Here is a 21,925-nt window from a genome sequence, read left to right on the forward strand (position 1 = left end):
CTCAAAAGCACAACCCACCGATGTTCCTTTACATTGTAAGATGAAACTCCAATGAAGAAGTAGTAGTTCATTTAAATACCAATGCAGCAAAAATAAATGTACTGGGTAGTGCTTCCTTAGTGCTGCCTTTTAGATAATACTCCAGAGCCTCAGAGCCTCAGGATACCTACATTATACTTCATCAGATTAACTCGCACACAATTTAAAAAGAAACGGCTTGACTGTACAGGTGTAAGTTTGTTGCAGGCAGCTTAATTGCTTGTTAACCTTGGTGTTGTCGTCCTTTTTGTGTATACAACCCTTTTCCACCGGGTCGAAAATGACCCGCCTTCACTTAACCCCTAAAATAAAGCAGCTTACTGTAATTGTGAATGCCAAATCTTAGGATAAAGAAACAACTTGTTATTGATCACAAAATGTGGGAGTATCTAAATTTTTCCTCTTCTCAACTAAAAAAGACTACATTTAGTTAGTGAAGACACTAGTTGTTTTTATACAAGCTCTGTCATTATGTTTTTCTTTACTAAAGTTGAGATTTATTATAAATTATACTATTTTTTAAGGTGCTGCATATGTGGTTAAGGATATTTTTGTATCAAGTAGTAGGCCTACTTGTGGATCTCTGCATCCCAAAGACTAGATTCAGGACGTGTGTGTGTGTGTGTGTGTGTGTGTGTGTGTGTGTGTGTGTGTGTTCAAACGTCAGGCTGCCCACACCACTCCCTCCCGTCCAGCCTGGTATGTCATCCACCATTGGCCCTCCGCTCTGTGCCTCAGCCAGCATGTCCATTACTCCTCTAACATTATACATTGTTTCATTATATTGTAGCAAGCCAGAGTAAACCTTACATATTATCATTACTATCGATGATTTAATTATATTGAATGAATGCTTTTTGTGTTCAATATGTTTATAATATTGTGTATCAAATGAGATTGTAAAAACATTGTGACAATGTGAAAAGATGCCGCTCAAAGCGCAGAACCTACAGGGAATTATGGCCTGAATCTGCCACTGCTCCCCTCTGCTTTACGGAGTTTTACGGTGACTTCAGCTCCCGGTTTAGCTGTCTGGCCAGCGAGTTTACTGTTTTGGTTCAATCTCACAGCTCTCATAGCGACAGTACCAGCCACAGCAGGCAGCAGGACCAAAAAAATCTCCAAATGAATGATAATGTTGCTCCTTAACTGCTGGATGAGTGAATAAGCTACTTTTTGCTAACCAGTTACTGCAGGTTTAATCAGTCCTGTTCATAGACTGCAAGTTATAATATACTTAGCTATTAAAGTATACTTATTCATAGCGAAGATTCATCCACAGCTGCAGTAATGTTACAGCAAGCACCGTTTACTACCTACTGTATATTGTAGGATAATTTGATTACTAAAATCAATTCACATAGCCTTTTGTAATTGTAATCAAAGTGTAAATGTTTTGAAAAAAAGCTATCAATATGGTAATATTTTTCTGAGGTTATAAATATAAATATCACTTAAATGTAGGTAAAACTGTCTTTCTGTGTGAGATTATGTGTGTAAGTGGTGATGCAAATCCCAGTTGAGATGGCCCACTTCTTCATATACCTGACAAAAGTGCCTGATCAGGAAGAAAGATCCTGAATTTAATGAATTGACTACAGATCATTTTTGACCCACTTTTGGGGTATTACAAAAGTAAATCAGCTATCCAAAGATTTTTTAAGGAACATATGTTATCTCTCTTTCAAATGGAATACTTGATGAATGTTTACATAGTAGATATAGGTTGTCACACCTCCTAAATAGTTCCCAAATACACATTTGAAAATAATGTTTGTACAAATATTTGTTTCACTAAAGATTGAAATACTGTAAACAAAATATAGTTACATAATTGTGTGTATATGTAACTGCTGAAGCAGACCTGTAATAGAGACATCTAAGTATGATTTATGGAGTGGTGTCTATGATGAGTATAAGTGAGGATTTACGGTCGGTGAGCGTTACAGTTAAACCTGAAAGACATCCATCGTGGTGCAAAAAGCACCTGTGCTCTATGTGTTAGTTTCTAGATGGGATGTATCTAGATTAGCCTATGCTAGGCATGTGAGTACGTGGTTACTTTAAGCTTGTGTCATGAACAAAGTGGTATGCTATATAAATTACTCATATATCATGTCACATAGGTTCGGCAAAAGAGAGTGTTCCCCGTTTTATGCTGCACTGCTATGCACACAATGCCGACTCTGAATACCAGTCAATAAACACTTGTGCACATGATTTGCTGCAAAACAAAGTCATTTATGATTTGTATGATGCATCCATGTATGACTTTGAAAAACACAATTTGCGAATTGACATTTCTAACACTTGTAAAGCAAGTCAATTAGTTGTGTTCTTAGCTGGTTCTAAATTACATTAATGTACTCCCATGATGGTATTATTCCCATATGGTCCAACACCCCCCTATCAATGAGAAGCAGCACACAGTAATGCTGGCACCATTGGTCCCAGCAGATTTACTGTCATGTGGCTACTGAACCACATTCAAGTTGTACAGTCTAGCATGGCCTGGTGGGGGCATCAGTTACATGGTGTTCTCTCTTACACAACACAAACACACACACACACACACACACACACACACAAACAAACACAGAGAGCTAATAAGGACAGCACGCAGAAGCCATCAGGGAAAACCGTACTTGTCAAAAAGAAAAAAAAGCGGACACAGTGTGTCTGGTTTTCCAAAAAAATTTTGACCAGTTGAGATTTCTTCCCAGAGGTAAATGCGGGCCAGTGTGCTGGGTGTGTTCACAGCCCCTTCAGTGCTCAGGGAATTTACAGTTTTTCTCAATTGTTTACACACATTTTCTGAAAGAATGCCTCATGTTCTCAGAACACTACACACAAATCAAAAAACACACACACAATGGGCTAAACCCCTCATTTCTCCTGCAAAACTAAACTTTACATTCAAAACAACGTTATTTCTTCTCAAAATGGTATTTTGTTTTCAAATGACACACACAAACCATCATTTGAATAGACATTCATAAGAGGCAGTTGAACACTGCTGTGCTCAATGTAAAACACTATGATGAATGGAAACCACTTCTTCTTCATTCATTAGAATGACTTAGGCCTTTTTTCGTTCAGTGTTACACTACAGACAGTACACACATAAGTGTGTTGTAAAATCTTTGAGAATATTGTTTTTATGCTCAGTACACACAAATACACAATAACAAATATATTTTATTTGTCCCACAAAAACCATGTACACAGTGTACATCCCATTCCCAACCAACACAAAGTTGCACATACACTACATACAAAACAACAGAAGAATTTACTGTACACAGTTACAGTAAAAAACAAAAACAAAACTACTATGCTGCAGTCTTCTGATGCGGTCTGGCCACAGCACCTCATCCACATCACAAGCAATGTGTTCCCGGGCCAAGCAGCGGGGGAAATATCGCCTGGCGATTCCAGCCATGACGAGCATCAGCTGCTATATCTCCACATGCGTCCTCCATAGCTTGGAGAAGAGGTATAAGCATTTGTGGATTTCGGTCAAACACTTTCTATCTTCAGGCAGAAAAAAAATCCTCAATAGGAGGAATGGAGAATATGGAGGGAGATAAACAACTAAAAGCCTGGGTGGGGGGGCAGTGAACCAGTGATGAACCAGAGCAGCCCGGTGGAAAAATCCGTTGTACCAAATATAATTTGTTTGTTAGTAATATTGCAATTCTTTGACTCTTTCTGAACTGCGTTCTAATGGCCCCCTGTAGACCTGCTTCATCCTGAGATGATTTCTGCACAAGACACGGTCCAGTGTTGATAAGCTTACCCTATCAATATTTTGAAATATGTCATTGTTTTTCTTTGTATTTACCGTCGTGTCATGTATGGCATTATTTTCTAGGACCATATTCATGAGTTCAGTTTCCTGTCAAAGAGACGGAAGACGTTCCCGACCACCTTGTGTTGTTCTGCCAAACAAATAGTAAAATACTGTAAATACTGTGAAGGAATACAAAGTAGGAATACTGTGCAGTACTGCAATATTCTAGTGAGAGTAGATTTCTTACCTATTCTTGTTTCGGAAATTTGTGATGATGGATGCTACAGTGTACCTGCTCACATTTTGGCTGAACTCTTTGCCCATCAGAGATTACAGTCCTTGGCCTTTCTCTTCCTCTTCCTCGTCCACCTCCTCCTACCACTCTCAATCCTCTGGTTCTGACTCTGTTTCCAATGTTGGCATCCATTCCTCCAAAACAGAAGAGCTCACCTTTTGCCGTTTGATGCTAAAGCTCTGATTGCTAACTGTAAAGCTGTGTGACGGGGGTTTGCCCTTGTGATGGGTCAGTGTGCATATTTGAAAGGCAGTGTGTTCCTTGTGAAGTCAAGAGATTTTCTTCATGAAAATTGTGACAAAGGCAGAGAATTGTGTGTAGTGTTTTGAAAAAAGTGTGTTTTAGAACTGCAGTCTGAGTGTAAAGCAGGAATTGTGCTTGTAGTTTGGCAGAATTGGTTCAGGGGGTTGGTGACTGAGTTACATGTTGTGGTCATTGTGTCTCAAATACCAAAATTTGTGTGTAAACAATTGAGAAAAACTGTAATATAAACATTTTCAAATTCAAATTGCACTTATCTTTATTAAGATATCTCTGTTCATCATCTGTTTTGTAAATAAAGTTGATAGTTCACTATGCACTTATACCCTTTACACTAAAAGAAAAGGACACATTTGGAGTTATTATTAATCCGTTATAATGCAATGGTTTTACTGGTCTGGCCCACTTGAGAGAACTGGGCTGCATATTGCCCAACAACTAAATTGAGTTTGACACACCTGTTAAATATTAAACCACACAGAAGTATGAAGTTATTAAAATTAGCTCTCTAAAAATTGTGCTTGCACATCAATGCACCAGCAACATTACTCCAATTATATATTACTGACCATAATTATATATTACTGAACATAAGGCCATATTATATAATTTTTTACTTTTCATTATTTAGGTTTATTTTCAATCAATACTTAAAGTATATAATTGTACTTTGAGATCAAAACAGAACCTTTATTACTAGTAATGAAGTATTCCTATGGGTACTTAACATATAAGGAACCTGAGAACTTATTCGGCCACTGCATATGGCAGCCGCGCTGCCTGGAAGGACATTGGGGGCCAAAAAACCACCAAACACCAAGTGATGGAGAACATTAGTAAACAGCTCCACCTGCTGGATATTTGTCATTTGTACACAACAAAAAGCAAAACATTTTATTCACATTAAGGACTGACTACATGCTGAAATGTACAGTATTTGCTTCCCTTCATACATGATGCATTTGGAACACAATAAAATAGAAATGATGAATGGGAACATATAGAAATGCATCATAAATTTACTAAATGTTAAAATGAAATATTATAGATACACTTTCTACAATTTCCTTTCTGCATTATTTTTAATTTACTTTCATTGAATTTTTTTTGACAAAGTGGGGACTGTAACGAAATTTGAATACAACTGTAAAGCAACATTTCATAATATTTGGTTAATTTTTGATTTAAATCTTGTTCATTGCATCATTTAAAAAGTTCACTTTATTTCTTTATGTATTTATTTATTATTTACTTAAAATGTAATGCAATTGCAATTATGATATGCAATTATTTAATATTGAACACTTTTCTTATATTAGGGGCTATTGTGGAGACTAGCCAACTGTCTTATGTCAAGAACCACATTTCCCCCCCACAGGTTGTTTAGCGTGTGACAGGAGGTGATGAGTAGCCCGCAGCTCTCAGTCAACAGGGCTGATTGCGTAGTATGCTAAAAGGGACGGCTCGTATATACCTGAAGGGGGTTCGTCCCCTTTGAGAACTAGCCTTCATAGACATTTGAGGACACGACCATCCTGGTCAAAACCAAATAGCATGGACATGTGAGATACTAATTATAAGATGCCATGATTAGTTTTTAAGTGTACATGGTTGGACTGTTTTGTGCTGTATTCACAGTACGTGCTGAGGTTGATAAATAGCATAAATACCAACCAGCTAAGCATTTACACTGCTTTCCTGTGGGAGTATATTCAGACTTGATTTTCCTCTTCTTTTTTCATATCATAGTTCTTAAAATGCCTTTCATATTCTTACTCTGTACAGCAATAAGCCAGCTCTCCAGAGGCATCTGTAGAGGCCCCAAGCTTGACTGTTCCTTTAAGAGCTTTTCTCTCGGTATACGTTTCGATACTATCACGAATGGAAACTCACTCTGTTTTCACCTTAAAGCACTGTGTAGCTGATTTCTTATTGATGGATTAGTGAGCACCATCTTTCTCGTGTCTTGCAGCGAGTCAAGGCACTTCAGATTCTAGATGTCTGATATTGAATATAGATTTATTGATTGTAGTTTCCAAAATGTAAAATTGTAAGTTTGTTAGAGATGCTTTAGTTAGTTTAGAATGTAGCTTCACCTACTTATTTATATCCACATGTAGTATTATGAGCATTGTACATAATATGTATGCATTCATACCAAATTATTTAAAAACAACAATAATGAGATAGTTAAAAACAACAGTAATGTGTTAAGTCAAATGGAAAATCAGAACACACTAAATCACATTTTGCAAAAATTTTTATTTTTTAATTTACAAAAGAAAAAAAGGGGGTTTACATATGTAAAAAAAACATTCAGAAGTTTTTTTACGGGATTGCATGGGGAAGTAGAAAAACCCGGAAAACTAACTTTCTGTTTTAAAATTTCCAAAAATTTTAAACACTTCATATATTTGAATTCGTTCTGTTTTCCGTGGTGACTGTTTCCTGGGGGTTTTTTGGGTGGGGGGGGGTTTGGTTTCCCCAAAATCCACCCACAGAAAAAAAAAGGGGTGACAATTCCTCTGTTGGTCACGGAGCTCGTAGTAGTTTTCAAGGGTCTTCAGCTGAAATTTGGGTTTGTGGAAGAAGTAGGGTGTGAGAGGGCCCATGGTCTGTTTGTGGTATGTTTTGGATGAGATAAAGGGGTGGTTGACGTCCGGGGTTTCCGTGGTCTGCGGGGGGGGGGTTCTCCCTGGATGTTTAGGTTTGGTTTAAAGTCCGTGGTCCATGGTCTGCTGTGGGGGGTAGGGCCGAGATAAAGGTTTGGTTGAGGGCCCGGGGGCCGGGTGGTCTGCTGGGGTGTGGTTCTGCCTGAGAAAAGGTTGGTTGACGTCCGGGGTCCAGTGGTTGCGGTGGGTGGGTCGCCTGAGAGGTTTTGGGTTTGGTTAAACGCCGTGGTCCAGGGTCGGCGTGGTCCCGGGGCCCGGGATGAGAGGGGGATTTAAGGGTTGGGTGGGGTGGTAAAGGGGGGGTTTAAAAGGGGTTCTGCTGTGGGTCCCTGGGTCTGCCCTGGAAAAAAAAAAGGGGGTTGAAAAACCCAATTTAAACTGGGGTTGGGGGGGTTCCCCCAAATCCCAAGGAATTTTGCCCCCCCCCAAAAAAAAAAAAAGAAAAAACAAGGCGGTAAAATTAACCACAGGGTTTTACAATATTTTGCCACTTTTTGGTTACCCCGGGTTTTGTTGGTTTTTGCCCCCCAAAGGGGGGACGGGAAGTTTTTAAACAATGGGAAATTTTTAAAAAAATTTAAAAGGTTTTTAAAAAAAATTTCCAAAACCCTGTGTGGTTCCTTTCCCCCCTCCGGTTTGCCCTCCTGGTACCGTGGGGGTCCCGGGCCAAAAGAAAAACTGCTTTTTGTTGGCCTTTTAAAATTTTTCCTTGGGGATTTCACCTGGGCCAAGAAAAACCCTTAAAAAATTGCAAAAACTGGTGAATTCAGTTTAAAACATTCAAAAATTTCAAAAAATTTTAAATTTTACCTTTAAGGCCAAAACTTTTTTCCAAAAAACCCTGTTCCCCTTGGGCCTCCTGCGGCCCTCCTTTCACGGTTTCCTTGCTCTCTTTGGTTTTACGGCTTTTAAAAAAGGGGATTATTCCCCTTTGGCCAAGTGAAAAAAAAGGAAACCCTTTGCCCCTTTTGCTTGGGAAAAAAAGAAATAAAGCCCTTGGTTTTTCCCCTTTAAACTGGCCAAAAGATTTTAAAACACCTTTAAAAAATTAACAGAAACCAATTTTTGAGAAAGTTTTTGGGCCTTCTTTTTCTTTTAAAATTTATTAAAATAATTGTTATTTAATTGGGTTTATGGGGCCCCCAACTTTTTAAAAAAGGCCGGGCAAAATTTTAACCAACTTTGCTCCCAATGGGGGCGGGGCCCTCGGGGGTTTTTGCCGGAAGGGGGTTGCTTTGTTTTTGGGTTTTCTAAATGAATTAAAATTTTTTAATTTAAAATTTTTAAATTGATTTGCCCGTTTTTTAAAAAAAGTTGGTTTTGTTATGGTTTTGGGTAAAACATTTTTTTTATAAAATTTTTTTTAACATTTGGGGAAAATTCCAAGAAAAAAAGGAAATTAAATTAACCAAAAAAAAAAAAGTTTAAAAACACAAAATAAAAAATAGCCCAAAAAGGGCCCATTAAAAAGTTTCACTTTTTAAAAAGCAAAAAACCCAAGAGGCTTTTTATTTAAGCCCCCCCCCCAAAAAAACCGGGGGAAAATTTTTCTTGGACCAAATTTACAAAGGACAACCTCTGGAAAATGGGCCTGGTTTTTTATTTAAAAAGGGCGTACAGGGCCAAATTGAACCCAAAAACCCCCCAAAAAGGGTAACAGTGCATTTCGGGGTTTTTTTCCCCCCCCCCCCCCCCTTTCCCCCCCCTTTTTCCCCCCCCCCCCCGGAATTTTTTTTTTTTTTTTTCCCCCCCCCCCCCCCCCCCCCCCCCCCTTCCCCCTTTTTTTCCCCCCCCCCCCCCCCCCTTTTTTTTTCCCGTTTCCCCCCCCCCCCCCCCCCCCCCCCTTTTCCCCCCCTTGAATTTTTCCCCCCCCCCCCCCCCCCCCCCCCCCCCTTTTCCCCCCCAAAAATTCCCCCCTTTTCCCTTCCCCCCCCTGGAATCCCCCCCTTTTCTCCCCCTAACCCCCCCAAACCCCGCCCCCTCCCCCCCCCCCTCGCATTTTTCAAGGGGAAAAACCATACGGGTATTTTTAAATGGGGAGGCCCCCGAGGCTGAAGGGAAAGGGTGCAGATCGCGGAGCTGTCTTTTTTTTCTTATGGTGGGGGGGCCCGTGGCCTAAAGAGGAGGGGGCAACTCATTGAGGCGCCTCACAATTCCCCTTTAGCCTTTCATACTCCCCGGAAAGGGTGTCACTCTCCCCTGTTTCCCTTTTTGTGGGGGCCCCCGAGGCCCTGAAGGGAGGTGCAAAATCGCGGAGCTGTCCCCCTTTCTTTATATGTGGAGGGGCGTGGCCTAAAAGAGGAGGGTGGCAACTCATTGGGGGTGTCCCAAAATTCCCTTTAGCCTCTTCATATTTTACCTGAAAAGGGTGTCACTCCCCTTCCCTGCTTCTCTTTGTGGGGGGGCCGAGGCCGGAAGGGGGATTTGGGCAGACCGCTGGAGCTGTCTTCCCTTTTTTAAAAGGTGGGGGGGCCCGGGGCCGAAGAGGGGGGGCAGATTAGCGGGAGCTGTTTTTCCTTTTTTAATGGGGAGGGGGTGGTAAAAAAGGAGGGGGGAAAACTCTTGGGCGGGTCCCCCCAAAATTTCCCCTTTAAACCTTCAAAATTACCTGAAAGGGTGTCATCTTCCCACTTTCTTTGTGGGGGGGCGGGGCCGGGAAGAGGAGTGGCAGACCCCCTGGAGCTGTTTTCCCTTCTTCGTCTGTGGGGGGGCCGGGGCCCGGAAGAGGAGGGGGGCGGGAAAATGGAGCTGTCCCCCTTTTTTTGTCTGGGGGGGCCCGGGTTTGAAGGGGAGCGTGCGGGCCCCCCCTGGGGGGCTCCCTTTCTTTCTTCTGCCCTGTGGGGGGGCCCGGGGGCCCTGAAGAGGGGTGCAGCCCCCCCTAAAGGCAAAGGTGTGACCGGGGGAGGGGGCGGAGGGAAAAACCAAATATTCAGGTTCTCTCACTTGAAGCGCGGGAAAAACCCCGGGGCAGGGGGGAAACCCCCAAAGGGGGAAGGGTGGCAGAAGGTCAACAGGGGGAAAAGGGAAGGGGACGCGGGGGTTTAATTGCCTCCCAAAAAACTTGGAGGGGGGGAAGGGGCGATGAGAGGGGAGCAAGGTGGTGTTGACATCATCAGGAAAACTAAAAACCATCCCGACAACCATACATAACCTTTCCTATAACCCCACTTAACCATCATTTAAAACCCAAACCCAATAAAACCCAGCACTTAACCAGAACTACAAGCTTTACCAGCATTTTAAAAATTCATCACAATAAAAATTTCAACAAAAACCCATTTTCAAAAAAACCAAATCACTAGGGACCATCACATAACCACCACTACCACTCCCAAACTACTACTACCCCCAATCTCTATCAACGTTAACCCCCCATTTAAACCCCATCACTAAAACCCCTAAACTATAACCCAATCCCCTAAAAACCAACCCAATATAACCGCATTTAAAACCAGCAATAAAAGGCAAAAACCAGCATTTAAAATCATCACAAAACCATAAACAAAAACCCTCTCAAAAAACCCACCCTAAAACCCATCACTAAAACCCAACCACAAACCATACCACATCTCCCACCATCCACTATCAACGTCACCATCTCTACAATGTAACCACACTAAAACCCAATCCCAAATTTCCTACAATTTTCAACATCCATTTGGCCCCTTCCTTTGCATTCGGTCCTCTTCGACCGGAAACCATCCCCGGGTCTCCAAAAAGGGTTGGGCCCAGTCGTCTCATCCTTGAGTTTTCACCCCCCCCCTCAAATTGCTTTTCATCTTCTTTAAAGGGGGGGAAAAAAGGGGGACCATTGTTAACTCCCCTTTCCTTTTCCCGGGGGGCCAGGTTCTGCAGGAGGGGGAAAAGTTGTTACTGGCCGAGGGAAAAAAAAGATAAAACGTAAAACGCTTGTTTAACAAAATTTTTAAAGGGCCCTTAAAATAATAAGGAGTTCTCAAACTTTAAAATATTTGGTTTAAAATAGAAACCAATTAGATTTAAAAAGGGGAAAAAACACCCTACATATGGAGCTAGATTCTTTTTTTTATACATGCAAAAAAGAAAAATGAAAAAAAAAATGTTTAAAGGAGAAAAAGGTTGTCCAGGGATACCCAAAAAAGATTTTAGGGAGAAAAACAATTTTTGAGAGAAAAGGTTTTCTTTACAATAGAAAATTTTCAGCCCAAAAAAAAAGTTTTAAATTAAAAATTTTAAAATTTTTTTAAAAAATTTTCTGAAAAAAAGAAATTTTCTAAAATATTTTTTTAAAACCCAAAAATATATTTTTTTTTCCTACCAGTGGTTTTTTTTTTTTTTGTCTCAGGTTTTTTTTCTTAATGTAAAAAATTTTTGTAATGGGCAGGGCCACTTTCCTATTGGCCAATCTGGGATCACCGTCTTAAATTTTTTTTTTTACATGATAAAAAAAAAATTTTTTTTGAGATTTTTAAAAAATTTATTTGAGAGAGTGTTTTTTTCAGAAAAAAATTTTAAAAAAATTTCAAAGGAAATTTTTAATTTTTTTGCTGGGTGGTATAAAAAATTTTTTCACTAAAAATTATTTTTTTTCTCTCAAAAAATGTTTTTTTTGCCTCATGTTTTTTCTTTTTTAAATTTTAAAAACCTTTTTTTATTTTTTTCCGTTTGTAATAAAGAAAAAAAATCAAGCTATACATAAAATACATACATACATACAAAATTTTAAATTTTTACAAAACTTTACAAAAACATAATACTTTACTGTAAAACGTGTCATAAATAACCAAAGACAAAAGGCTATCCCCTTTTTTAAAACAGTAATCCCAAAAGTTGTGCATTTTTTCCCTCGGTTTTTTAAAACAGGTGCGAAGGAAAATTTAAATTCATGCATTTAAAAATAAGATTATTATCCCCCTTCCCACACAAAAAAACTGACCAAAATGTTGACCCGGTCAAATTTGGGAAAACAATTCTTTTGACTTGATTTTACTTTTATTCAGAAGGGTGGCTGAAAGTCATTTTTTATCAAAAAAAACCCCAAAAAAATTTTTAAATTTTTGGGGTTTTTATCAGGGGTTGTTTGAATAGAGGAAACTTTAACAGCAACAACAATAAAAAGGTAAAATAAAAATTTGGGTTTAAAATTTTAAAAAGGTGTAGGCTCCAAAACCCAACGTTTGAATTTGTTGTCTTTAGGGTTTTTACGACGGAGAGGGGCAAACCCAATGCCAGCCCCAGGGGTTCAAAAAAAACCCGTGGATTTTATTTAATAAAAGAAGTTCTATCATTTAAATAAATTTTAAAAAATTTTTAAATTTTTAAACCCAAAAACCCAAAGAACCTCCGCTTTAAAAACCCAACCCCACATGAAATTTGTCCTGGTTGAAAACCTGCGCGTCCCGCCCCCCGACGTTCGCCCAAATATTTCCATCGTTCCATGGTGCTAAACTCAATACTTTTTTGGCTTTTTTAAAATTTTTGCCAGTCGCCTTTCTTTTTTATAAAATTCAACGTAGTATATTTTTTTAAGGGAGGTTTTGGCCCTAAAAAACTGAAAAAACCCGTTTTTAAAAACCCTTTACACAAAGGGGTTGGATAATCCACCAATGCCCCGGGATATTTAAACATGCTTTTAGAAAAGTAATTTTTTTACAGGAAAAATTTTGTAAAGAAAAGTCTTTTTTAAACATTTTTTTTTTTCCAATCGGCCAAAAGGGTAAGGGGTTTTTCCCCCTTTTAAAATTCTAAATGACACCAATTTCCAAACTAGCCAGCTAGGGGAAATGATAAAGATTGGTTTATTTTTTTTAAAATACTTTAAAAATGAATCAGAGATAAGTGGGTTTAAAACCTTAAATAAAAAAAAATTTAAAAAATTGTTTACCTTGTCTTGAAAAGCATGGAAACCCCTTTAAAGGGCCCCCTCGGAAAATGGGAGGTGCCTCCTGGGGTTAACCCCCAAGGCAGCCCAAAAGGGGCCTTTTCCAAAGCTTTTCCTTTCCCCACAATATTTTAGGGTTTTCAGCATTTGTTTTGTTTTTGGGTTGTTTTTTTTTTCCAAATGATCGGGTTTGCAGTTTTTATCTCCAGGGGTTTTAAAAATTTAAAAGAGTTTTTTTAAACAGGTTCGTTTTGGCATGAATCCCAAGTAAAAATGCAAATTTAAAATAGAAGGTTTCTGCACCCTTTATATAGGCTCCTCGGATCGTCTTTTGGTTCCAGAAAATTAATTAAAGTACACCCCCTGGTTTGGGGCCCAAAATGGCCGCTAATTTTTTTAAGGCAGCCTCCCTTTTTTTTATTTTCAGTAAAAGGGTTTGACCATAGTTGTTTTTTTTGATTTTCAAGGGTTTAAATTTAGGCATTTAAACTTTTAAAAACCTTTTAAAAAAATTTAAAAACATAATCACTATTCCTTTCAAATTAAAATAGGCTTTTTAAAAATAGCCTTTAAAGATTAAAAAACGGGGGGCAGAGAGCCTAAATTTTCGGGAAGTAGGGAATAAACCCTTTTTTGTTTTTTGTGACAAATACCATATAATAAATAGATAAAATTTATTATATATATATATATATTATAGAATAATATATTTATATTTAAAATTATTTAGTCTAAGCTTTCCATAAAACAAAAGGGGGAAAAATGCCACAATTTTTTTTTTTTTTAAAAACCCCCTAAAAAGGGCGGGGCTAAACGGGGTTTAAAAAAAAGGGAACCCCCCCTTACTAAACCCCCAAAATAAAGCGGGATTATTTTAAGGGAAATTTGCCACGTTAGGATGAAGAAAAAAACCGGTTTGGGGTTTACAAAGGGGAAAACTAAATATTGAATTTTTCCTTTTAAATTTAAAAAAAAGACTGAATTTATTCGTAAAGGACATAGTTTTTTTTATAAAAACCCTTTTACTTTTTTTCTTTACTAAAAGCGAGATTTATTAAAATTTTTTATTTTTTAAGGTGCTCCCTGGGGTTTTAAATTTCTTGTATCAAATAGGGCCAAATTGGGCTCTCGAACCCAAAAAGACGATCCACCCTTACCGGCCGGGTGTGTGTTTTTGTGTGTGTGTGTGTGTGTTGTGGGGTTTTGTGTGTTTGTGGGGGGTGTGGGTTTTGTGTGTGTGTGGGGTGTGTGTGGGTGTGTGTGGGGGGTTGTGGGGGACTTTGGATGGAACACCTGACATCCAGTTGGTGAAAGCCCCTGGAGCCAGACCCCTGAAGGGATTTCAATATGATTTAGGATAATGAGAAAATGCGGGGGGGTTCCCAATTAGTTCATATACTCATGTCAATAAATCTCTTTTTGCAACTTAGGTACCTGGGGTTATCAAGCCCCAAATTGGTCCGGACAGGGATTTGGGGAAGATCCAGTCCCTTACCCTTGAAAAAAAAGGGAATTCCGCATCATGGGGTTTTTGGAACTAAAAAAAAAGGGCTGAAATTGGATGTATCAGTAAGAACAGTGAAACGGCGATTGAGGTATCAAAAGGGGTTTAAAAAGTATAATAGTGATAAAAAAGTAAAAAATTCAATTAGAAGCTCTAAAAAGGAAGGAAATATTTTCCCTTCCACATACAAAATTTTTTTTTCTCAGTTGCAGGGTTATGTTTTAAATTTTTTAGTAAAATACGGGGTTCTTTTTTCAGTTTTTTTATTTTCAGGCTTAAAGGGGAACTTTCCCCCAAAGGAGGGCACTTTTGTTTTTTTTTATAGCTATCCCTTCAGTGGAAAAACCGGGACCCCGCTCATTTAAGGCTAGTTTTGGGTATCAGCGGGTTTCAAAAAAAACCGGGAAAGGAGAAAAGCAAATCAGGCAAAGGGGTTTAAAAAACATTTAGTACCCGCCACCGGGGGGTTCTTTTGGCACCCCCCCCCCAAAAGAAATGGCCAATTTTTTTTTTTAAAAATTTTAAACAAAAATTTGTGGGGTTTCCTTTTTGAAAGGGTATTTTATTACTAAAAATTTATTTTTTATTTTTATTTTTATTATATTATTATTATTATTATTATGCTTTTATCTGATCAAAAGTTTTTTTTTTGGAAAATACATTCAGTAAATTTGAAAGACATTTTAACTAAAATTTGACTTCTCTCTGTCTAGCGGGGGGATCTTGTCCTATTTGTGAGGTAATACACGTATTTAAATAATTGTCATTTCCTCACAGTAAAAGCTTTTTTCTACTTTTTTTTGGGCAAAATTTGCAGGAAATTAAAAAAGGAAAAAAAGTGGGTCATTCCGTTGTGAGCTAAAAAGGGGATCTGATTAACAGAGATCAGAATAAAACAAGCAATTCTGCACGAGTATTTTGTTAGGAAAAAATTTAAATTTAAAAAAAACTTTTTGTGTGTTTTTTTCCTATTTTGCTTTTTAGCTTAAAAAGATGTTCCCAAATGGGGTGCTTTTTCCTCTTATGTAGCTTGTAATTATGAGAAAGATTGCTGTGCCCTTTATTTGTCATCGACATTACAGTACATAACAAATCGAAATTTAAAATACCCTAAAAATTTGGACAGGAGCAAGCTTTAAAACCGGGAATTTAAATTATTTTTAATTTAAGCGGAACAAAAATAACCCCCTTTTTGTTTTTAGGTGGAAAAAAGGGGAAACCATGGGGGAAAATATTTGGCTTCGAAGATGTTTGGGTTTTTGCGAGCTTCAGAAAAATAACAAAATTTAGAACTGTGTTTGATCATTTTGTTCTACCCCACGTAATTAGGGGTCCCTTTAGGAAAAGGGTTGGGACTATGGGGGAAAAAAAACAACAGTTTTTGCTTCTTCAGGGAACTTTACCGGGATCGGGAAAGGGGAAAGTGCCATACGGGGAGAAGTGGCCAAAACCCAGCGGATAGAGGGGCCCTTTGGGGGAAATTCTTTGGGGGGGAAGGACAAAGTGAAACCACCAGCTTTCCCCTTCCCTTAAAAGGGAAAGGAAATTTCTTTAACTTTTACAAAATGAGCTGCACTTGGGGGGATTGCCCCTATGTTTACCGCCAGGGAAATTAAGGGGGACCTGGATTTTTTTCAGGGCAACAAGGGAAACCCCCCTTGGCTGCGAACGGGTTGGCCACCATAACCATCTCAGATATTTGTCCGAGGATGTCTTCAAAGGCAAACGCAACCACTCACAGCCATGGCAGAGATTTTTGGATCCGACACTGCTCAACAAGGTGCACCTGCTGCAATTCCTGCTCTGAACTGGCAAGAAGTAGTAGCAGTTCCTGCAATTCAGTCCAAGCCATGCACAGATGCAACAACTCCAGGATGTGGATATTCTGGCAGGACCTATTGGTAGTCTAGCCATAGACACACTCCAAAGTGTAATTGACATTTTGGAACAATAATTTTATGTTCAAGTCACAGCCACAGCTGTTTCTCAGTATTGTTGCCTTGTGATAGAAAGCCATATTGTGCAAAGAGGTACTTTACTTGAGTCTTTTTGTATCATGCCACCATCTACTGCTACCCTACATTTCAGAGAAATATTGTACTTTTTACCTCAATACATAAATCTGAAAGCTTTAGTTACTTTAAAACATTAAGATTGTTTTGAACCTTTTCAGTTTTTAAAATGTGTTTATATTTATGCAATAGCTGAACACACTGCAAAACTCACGGCCCTTGCTTCCTGATTTACAGCCCCGTTCTCATCGTTTAAAATAACTCACCGTTGGCTGCTACTGGACAGGCTACATGTAAACCGCTGTGGGCCGCTTGCTTGGTCCTCCGGCAATGTGTGCAGGATTAGCATGGCAGCATTAGCCTTAATATCTAATGTCACAACTCAAATGTGACATTCAAGGTCCTTAATGCTCTTTTTTTTTAGTTTAGAAAGGTTCACTCTGTATGATATATTTTAGCCTAATGTAAAAAAAAAAAAAAAACAGATTTTTTTAGAGATTGCTTTATTATTCAGAAACACATTTTGTGTAACGCCACAGAGAACTTTATGCACTGGCTTTTGCTTATTAATGGTACGAAATAAAAACATTTTTCAGATAGCATATCTCTGTGGGTGTTGTCAACTTGAAAGTATGAGATTTATCCTCTGTAATATTGTCCATTTGCTAACATTGTATATTTAAGCAGTTTAATAGTATTGATGTCAGCCATAGCACACACTATATTTTAGACAAAGCTTTTATTTCTCAAAGTATATACACAATAGCCAATTGCAAATATATAAAGAAAGCTTGTACAGAAAAAAATATACAACAGCTAAATAACCAGGAACCACTGTACAATATGTGCAAGAAATAAAAAATGCTACACTCAAACAAAAAGGCAGCAGTGGAGCAAAAGGTGGTAATGTTATCTTGAAGAATTTTATAATTGAATAGTAAATTCATTGAATTTCAATTAATATGTATTTTTTAAAAGCTAAACAAAAAAGAAGAAATGAGAAAGACAAGAAGTGAGAGGATCCTTTGCATGTTGAATGTTGGCAGGCGACCCCCTCCCCAGGCTTACAGAAATGGTTTAACCCTACTGCTCAGCAGCCAATGGGAGCTTAGGACGCTCACCCATTCAAAATGGAGAAGTGACCAAATGGCTAAAATTTACATCAAATGAACACGTAAACAACACGTTGTCTACGCGTTGTCTACGTGTTGTTTACGCGCCATTTACGCGTGATTTACGTGTTGTTTACGTGTATTTTACGCGTTGTTTAACGTGTTGAAAAATCGACGCGTTGTTTATGTGTATTTTATGCGTTGTTTGCGCGTTGTATACGTGTTGTTTACGCGTTGTTCACGTGTTGTTTACGTGTGAGAAATCACGTGTATTTGGAGTGTTTCTTTCCATAAACTTCAGTTGGTAGAGTAACAGCGTGTGAGACGGAGCTGCTGGACCTTGGTGAAATATGTGACCCATGGCCAGAATATCATAGTTAATAAAAATGCAGCGCAGTGACGATACAGACGCCTTGTTTATCCGCCCTTCGACCCGTGCTGGACCCGTTCATAATGATCAGCCGTCTCTCTGGGAGTAGCGTCCATCACACTCCCTCTCGCAGTTATAAATAGCCTATGTGACAATGAAATTTGTTTTGGTTAAAATCAACAAATAATCGTGAGAATAATCGCGATCAAAATTTTGATTAAAAAAAATCGTGATTATCATTTTGGCCATAATCGTGCAGCCCTAATATATATTATATATAAATATATATATATAAATATAAATATATATATATATAACAACAAAAACATATATTTATTAAATATTTTTCCTGTTGCGCTATAAAACCAAATGTCATTTTGGGTCATAACTAACTGAAACCATTGTCCCATTTAAACCATTCCTTGCTCTGTGATATTTTATAAACTTATTAAAAGTGACACAGTTGTTCCATGTACTGCAGCAGTTATCCAAAAGACCCATGGTCCTCAGTCTGCTTTGTTTGGTAATGGTCATGTTTCCTACCGTCCACGGTCAGAACCAGTGGGCCACAGGAGAAAAAAAGGACGAGGGTGACATCTAGCGTTCCTTCTTATGTAGTGAAAAGCAACCAAGCCATTCTTCTCAGCCAGTCCCCAGTCAGATTTGTAACCCTCTCGGGACATCTCGACAGAATCACAAACTCTGTGGTGTCTACTGGGTTTGAGGTCATTTTCCACCAGGTTCCCATTCAACACTCAACCTTGATCTGTTTGGCTGTTCTATGCAAATCAGATGATGTCATGGCCTATGGCTAGGAACGTTTTAGAGCCCCTCTTTGCAAAATTTGGGTACATTAGAACAGCATGGTGTCTTTATTTCTCAGCTTGGTCAGTGTGTTAAAGGTACTGCTCACGATCGTGGAGCCCATGGAAAAGGTGGATTTGTTGAGTTTTTCTGGTGGGTCCATATCCAGGATTTGTACTGGAGACAAATCAAGAGTTTCAGACTAAAGATTTCAAATCAGGTGCTTTCAAACTCAAGACCGCCATGATGTTCTTGTCCAGTCCACTCAGGAAAATTTGCTGTGGTGTCAAAAAACAGTGTTTTAACAGACCACCTTTCTCATTTACAGTGTTGTGCAAGTTACTTCCAAAATGTAATATAGATTACTAGTTACTGACATTTGAGAGTACTTAGTTATATTACAATATTACTGTCTCTGAGTTGTAATACGTCACACTACTTTTGCATTACTTTTGAGTTTCTTTCACCAAAATAACAGCAGAGGTATGACTTGGCAGCTAGTTTGTGAATTTCACCACCGGATCCATTAAGTTGCCTCTTCATCCATTTAATACATCATAGACTATTCATAATATTTTGTATGGTTAATATGAATATACAAAGTAACTAAAGCTATAAAATAATAGATAAGTAAAACGTACATAAATGAAAATACTCAATTAGTACAGCATTGTTGTAAAATGTTTGTTTAAAGCCCTTGGATAATAAATTCATGTTGTTTCCTTTAAAACTAAGGTTGTCTAAAGGAAATGGTCAATTATAGTGTGATTAAAACTCAATATCTAGATAGAACTTGATTTTCAGCTGATATGTGAAAAGGTACACAACTTTATTTGTTACATTAATGTAGTTTTACTGCAAACCGTTACAGAAAGTGCTTTTATTTTGAAGTAGCCAACACGGACGTTGTCTGTGTCCTCTTACTAGCTTCCTACTAGTCCAAAATTGTCTTTGCATATGCACATTCAGACTCAACATTAATTTGACTGATCTCCAATCTCCGATTTGCGTAATCGGGTATCATTACCACCTTTGTGGATATTAATCGTACTGTATTTACAATTATCTCTAGCCAGCAGCTTTTTTTAGCCAGATTCCACATTGGCTGAAGGTTTGGGTTTGGAAATAATAAGTCCCACACAGTGAGGGCTCCTGGTGAAGATCTTTATTTGAAGCATTGTCCATGTGAACATCATTTTACTACTACCTCCTGTCCTCAACTCCACTCTAGAAAATCTCATCTGACACCAAACCAAAACCCAAAGACCGATACTCTTCAACAAGTTGGGTACAATTTAGAGTGAATCTGGTTAGAAGGAAGGACGTGCACACTGTCCTTTAGAGAACTCTGTGTAGAAAGACTGGCCTCATTAAAAAAAGGCTTGGTAAATAAAAGTAGACATGTCAGACCTGGAGGTCTGCGATTGTAAAAGGCAAAGACAATGACAGGCAGCTTCAGTGGGAGAAAGAGGGGCTGCAGGTCCCTTCCCTCCCTGTGTCAGTGCAATTCACCCCCCCCCCCCCCCCCAACTAATAGTCTCTCATACACAAAATAGAGGTGCAAAGGCAGTTTGTTACATTTCACAATATTCTTCATACTTCATTATTAATACAGTATGTACACTGGTTTACAGTATTGATATGTAGCTCTATTTACATTTCTGTATTCACAAACATAGTACTGTGTACACCATAGAAACACAGAGAAACCAGTGTTTTCTACATTTTCTCGGTCCAACTAACACTGCCTTGCATATGTGTTTTATGTCATGTGCTTTGCCAAACATCAGGTCACGTGAGTAAACAGAGTTCCCTGACTGTTCCTTTTACTGCAGTGTGTCTTACTCTTTAAAATACTGAGGCCTACAAAAATCCATAAAAGCCATCACCTTCTCATGATTTAAGAACCTTAGAAATCCTCCTAAGAAAGTCGTGTGATCAGGACTCGAGCAGCAAGCAGTCTTCGTTCTCGCTGGCAGGCAGCATTAGCTGTTGCTCGTAGTACAGACTCTTGGCATAGTTGATTTCCTGAGAGATTTTGATGGCGAGACTCTCACTCTTCACGTGGACCTGTGGAGAGGATTGGTACAAGGTTTTACCAGAGTGGAAGCCTTGATGAGGGATCGGACAAAGAGACAGACAGACAGATTTGGGGCACTGGTCGTGGCCAGGGCCCGCCACGGCCATGACCTCTTCGTGCTGGGAACATGCTGCTCAACATTTGAGTCTTTATGTTGGACGATCATAGTCAAAGATTTTAGTGGTGACATGGCTCAGAGACATGAGATTATACAAAGGAGTCTAACCAATCAGAGCTTACTGTCTTCCGTGTCCTGTGTGATGTACAGGAGCCAATTCTCTGTGACCACCAGGTTTCCTGTGCGGGGCTGGTCCGCTATTGAGCTGATGCAGTATGATACTGTTACAACCTGACACAGTGAAAGACTCAAATGTTGTGTAGTCTGATTGCAAAAGCGTTGGGTACTGGTACCTGAAATTTGATTTCAGAGCCCAACACTAGCTTTTTTGGGGTACTTTCTCTCTGTAATAACAAAAGAAATGTGACTGAAACTAAACATGGTTTTGCTCAGAAAGCTCGGCCCCCGTGCATCTGGGCACCAACAATTGGTGCCACTTGATTTAACGTGAATCGGTCCTCAGTTGTACAGACGTGATTCGTTCGGTATCCCAAAAACGTAAAGATTGTGCTACCCAAGAAAGGATGTCATGAAGAAAAGCGAGATGCCTCGCACTAGCTCCAAGTTGCTAACTGATGGGGGGGAAATCATCAGACGCCTCCCAATACGATATCATCACAATACTTATGTCACAATAGGATACAATTGGGATTTTAAACATATTGCAATTTTATTATTTTATTATTTATTCCCAATTTCAAATGACGTACCCAAAAGGAAACTTTGTCAACATCTGTTTCATCTAAAAAGAAACATTTATCTGTTTGTTCATATCGCTTAAATTTAATTGCTGCAAATTGGGACAAACTGACCAACACATATCTAATAAAAGATCCATACTTGGCGCCTTGGTGTATCGATACAGTATTGCCATTGAAAATACTACGATACGATGCTGAATCAATTTTTCCCACCAACCCTACTAATTGATATGAATCGAGTAACGATCGATTGGTTAAAAGGGGCTTGTCAATGGGGAATTTAGCTGATTTCAAACTGGTCCGT

At 38.8% G+C, this 21,925-nt stretch overlaps 1 protein-coding gene and 1 long non-coding RNA gene across 2 annotated transcripts in view; both read right to left on the reverse strand.

The window, feature by feature from the left end:
• Positions 1-2,627, reverse strand: part of LOC116692183 (uncharacterized) — a 14,124-nt gene extending 11,497 nt beyond the window's left edge. The window contains exon 1 of the long non-coding RNA XR_004332649.1: positions 2,617-2,627. This is a non-coding gene — a long non-coding RNA (uncharacterized LOC116692183). The remainder of the gene's footprint in view (positions 1-2,616) is intronic.
• A 17,423-nt stretch (positions 2,628-20,050) lies between these two features.
• Positions 20,051-21,925, reverse strand: part of vps13d (vacuolar protein sorting 13 homolog D) — a 93,137-nt gene continuing 91,262 nt past the window's right edge. The window contains 1 exon segment of the mRNA XM_032520174.1: positions 20,051-20,792. Within this exon segment, the coding sequence (XP_032376065.1) occupies positions 20,661-20,792 (132 nt within the window). The 3' untranslated portion in view covers positions 20,051-20,660.

This window comes from Etheostoma spectabile, chromosome 7 (genome assembly GCF_008692095.1).
Source record: "Etheostoma spectabile isolate EspeVRDwgs_2016 chromosome 7, UIUC_Espe_1.0, whole genome shotgun sequence".
In the NCBI taxonomy this organism is placed as follows: domain Eukaryota; kingdom Metazoa; phylum Chordata; class Actinopteri; order Perciformes; family Percidae; genus Etheostoma; species Etheostoma spectabile.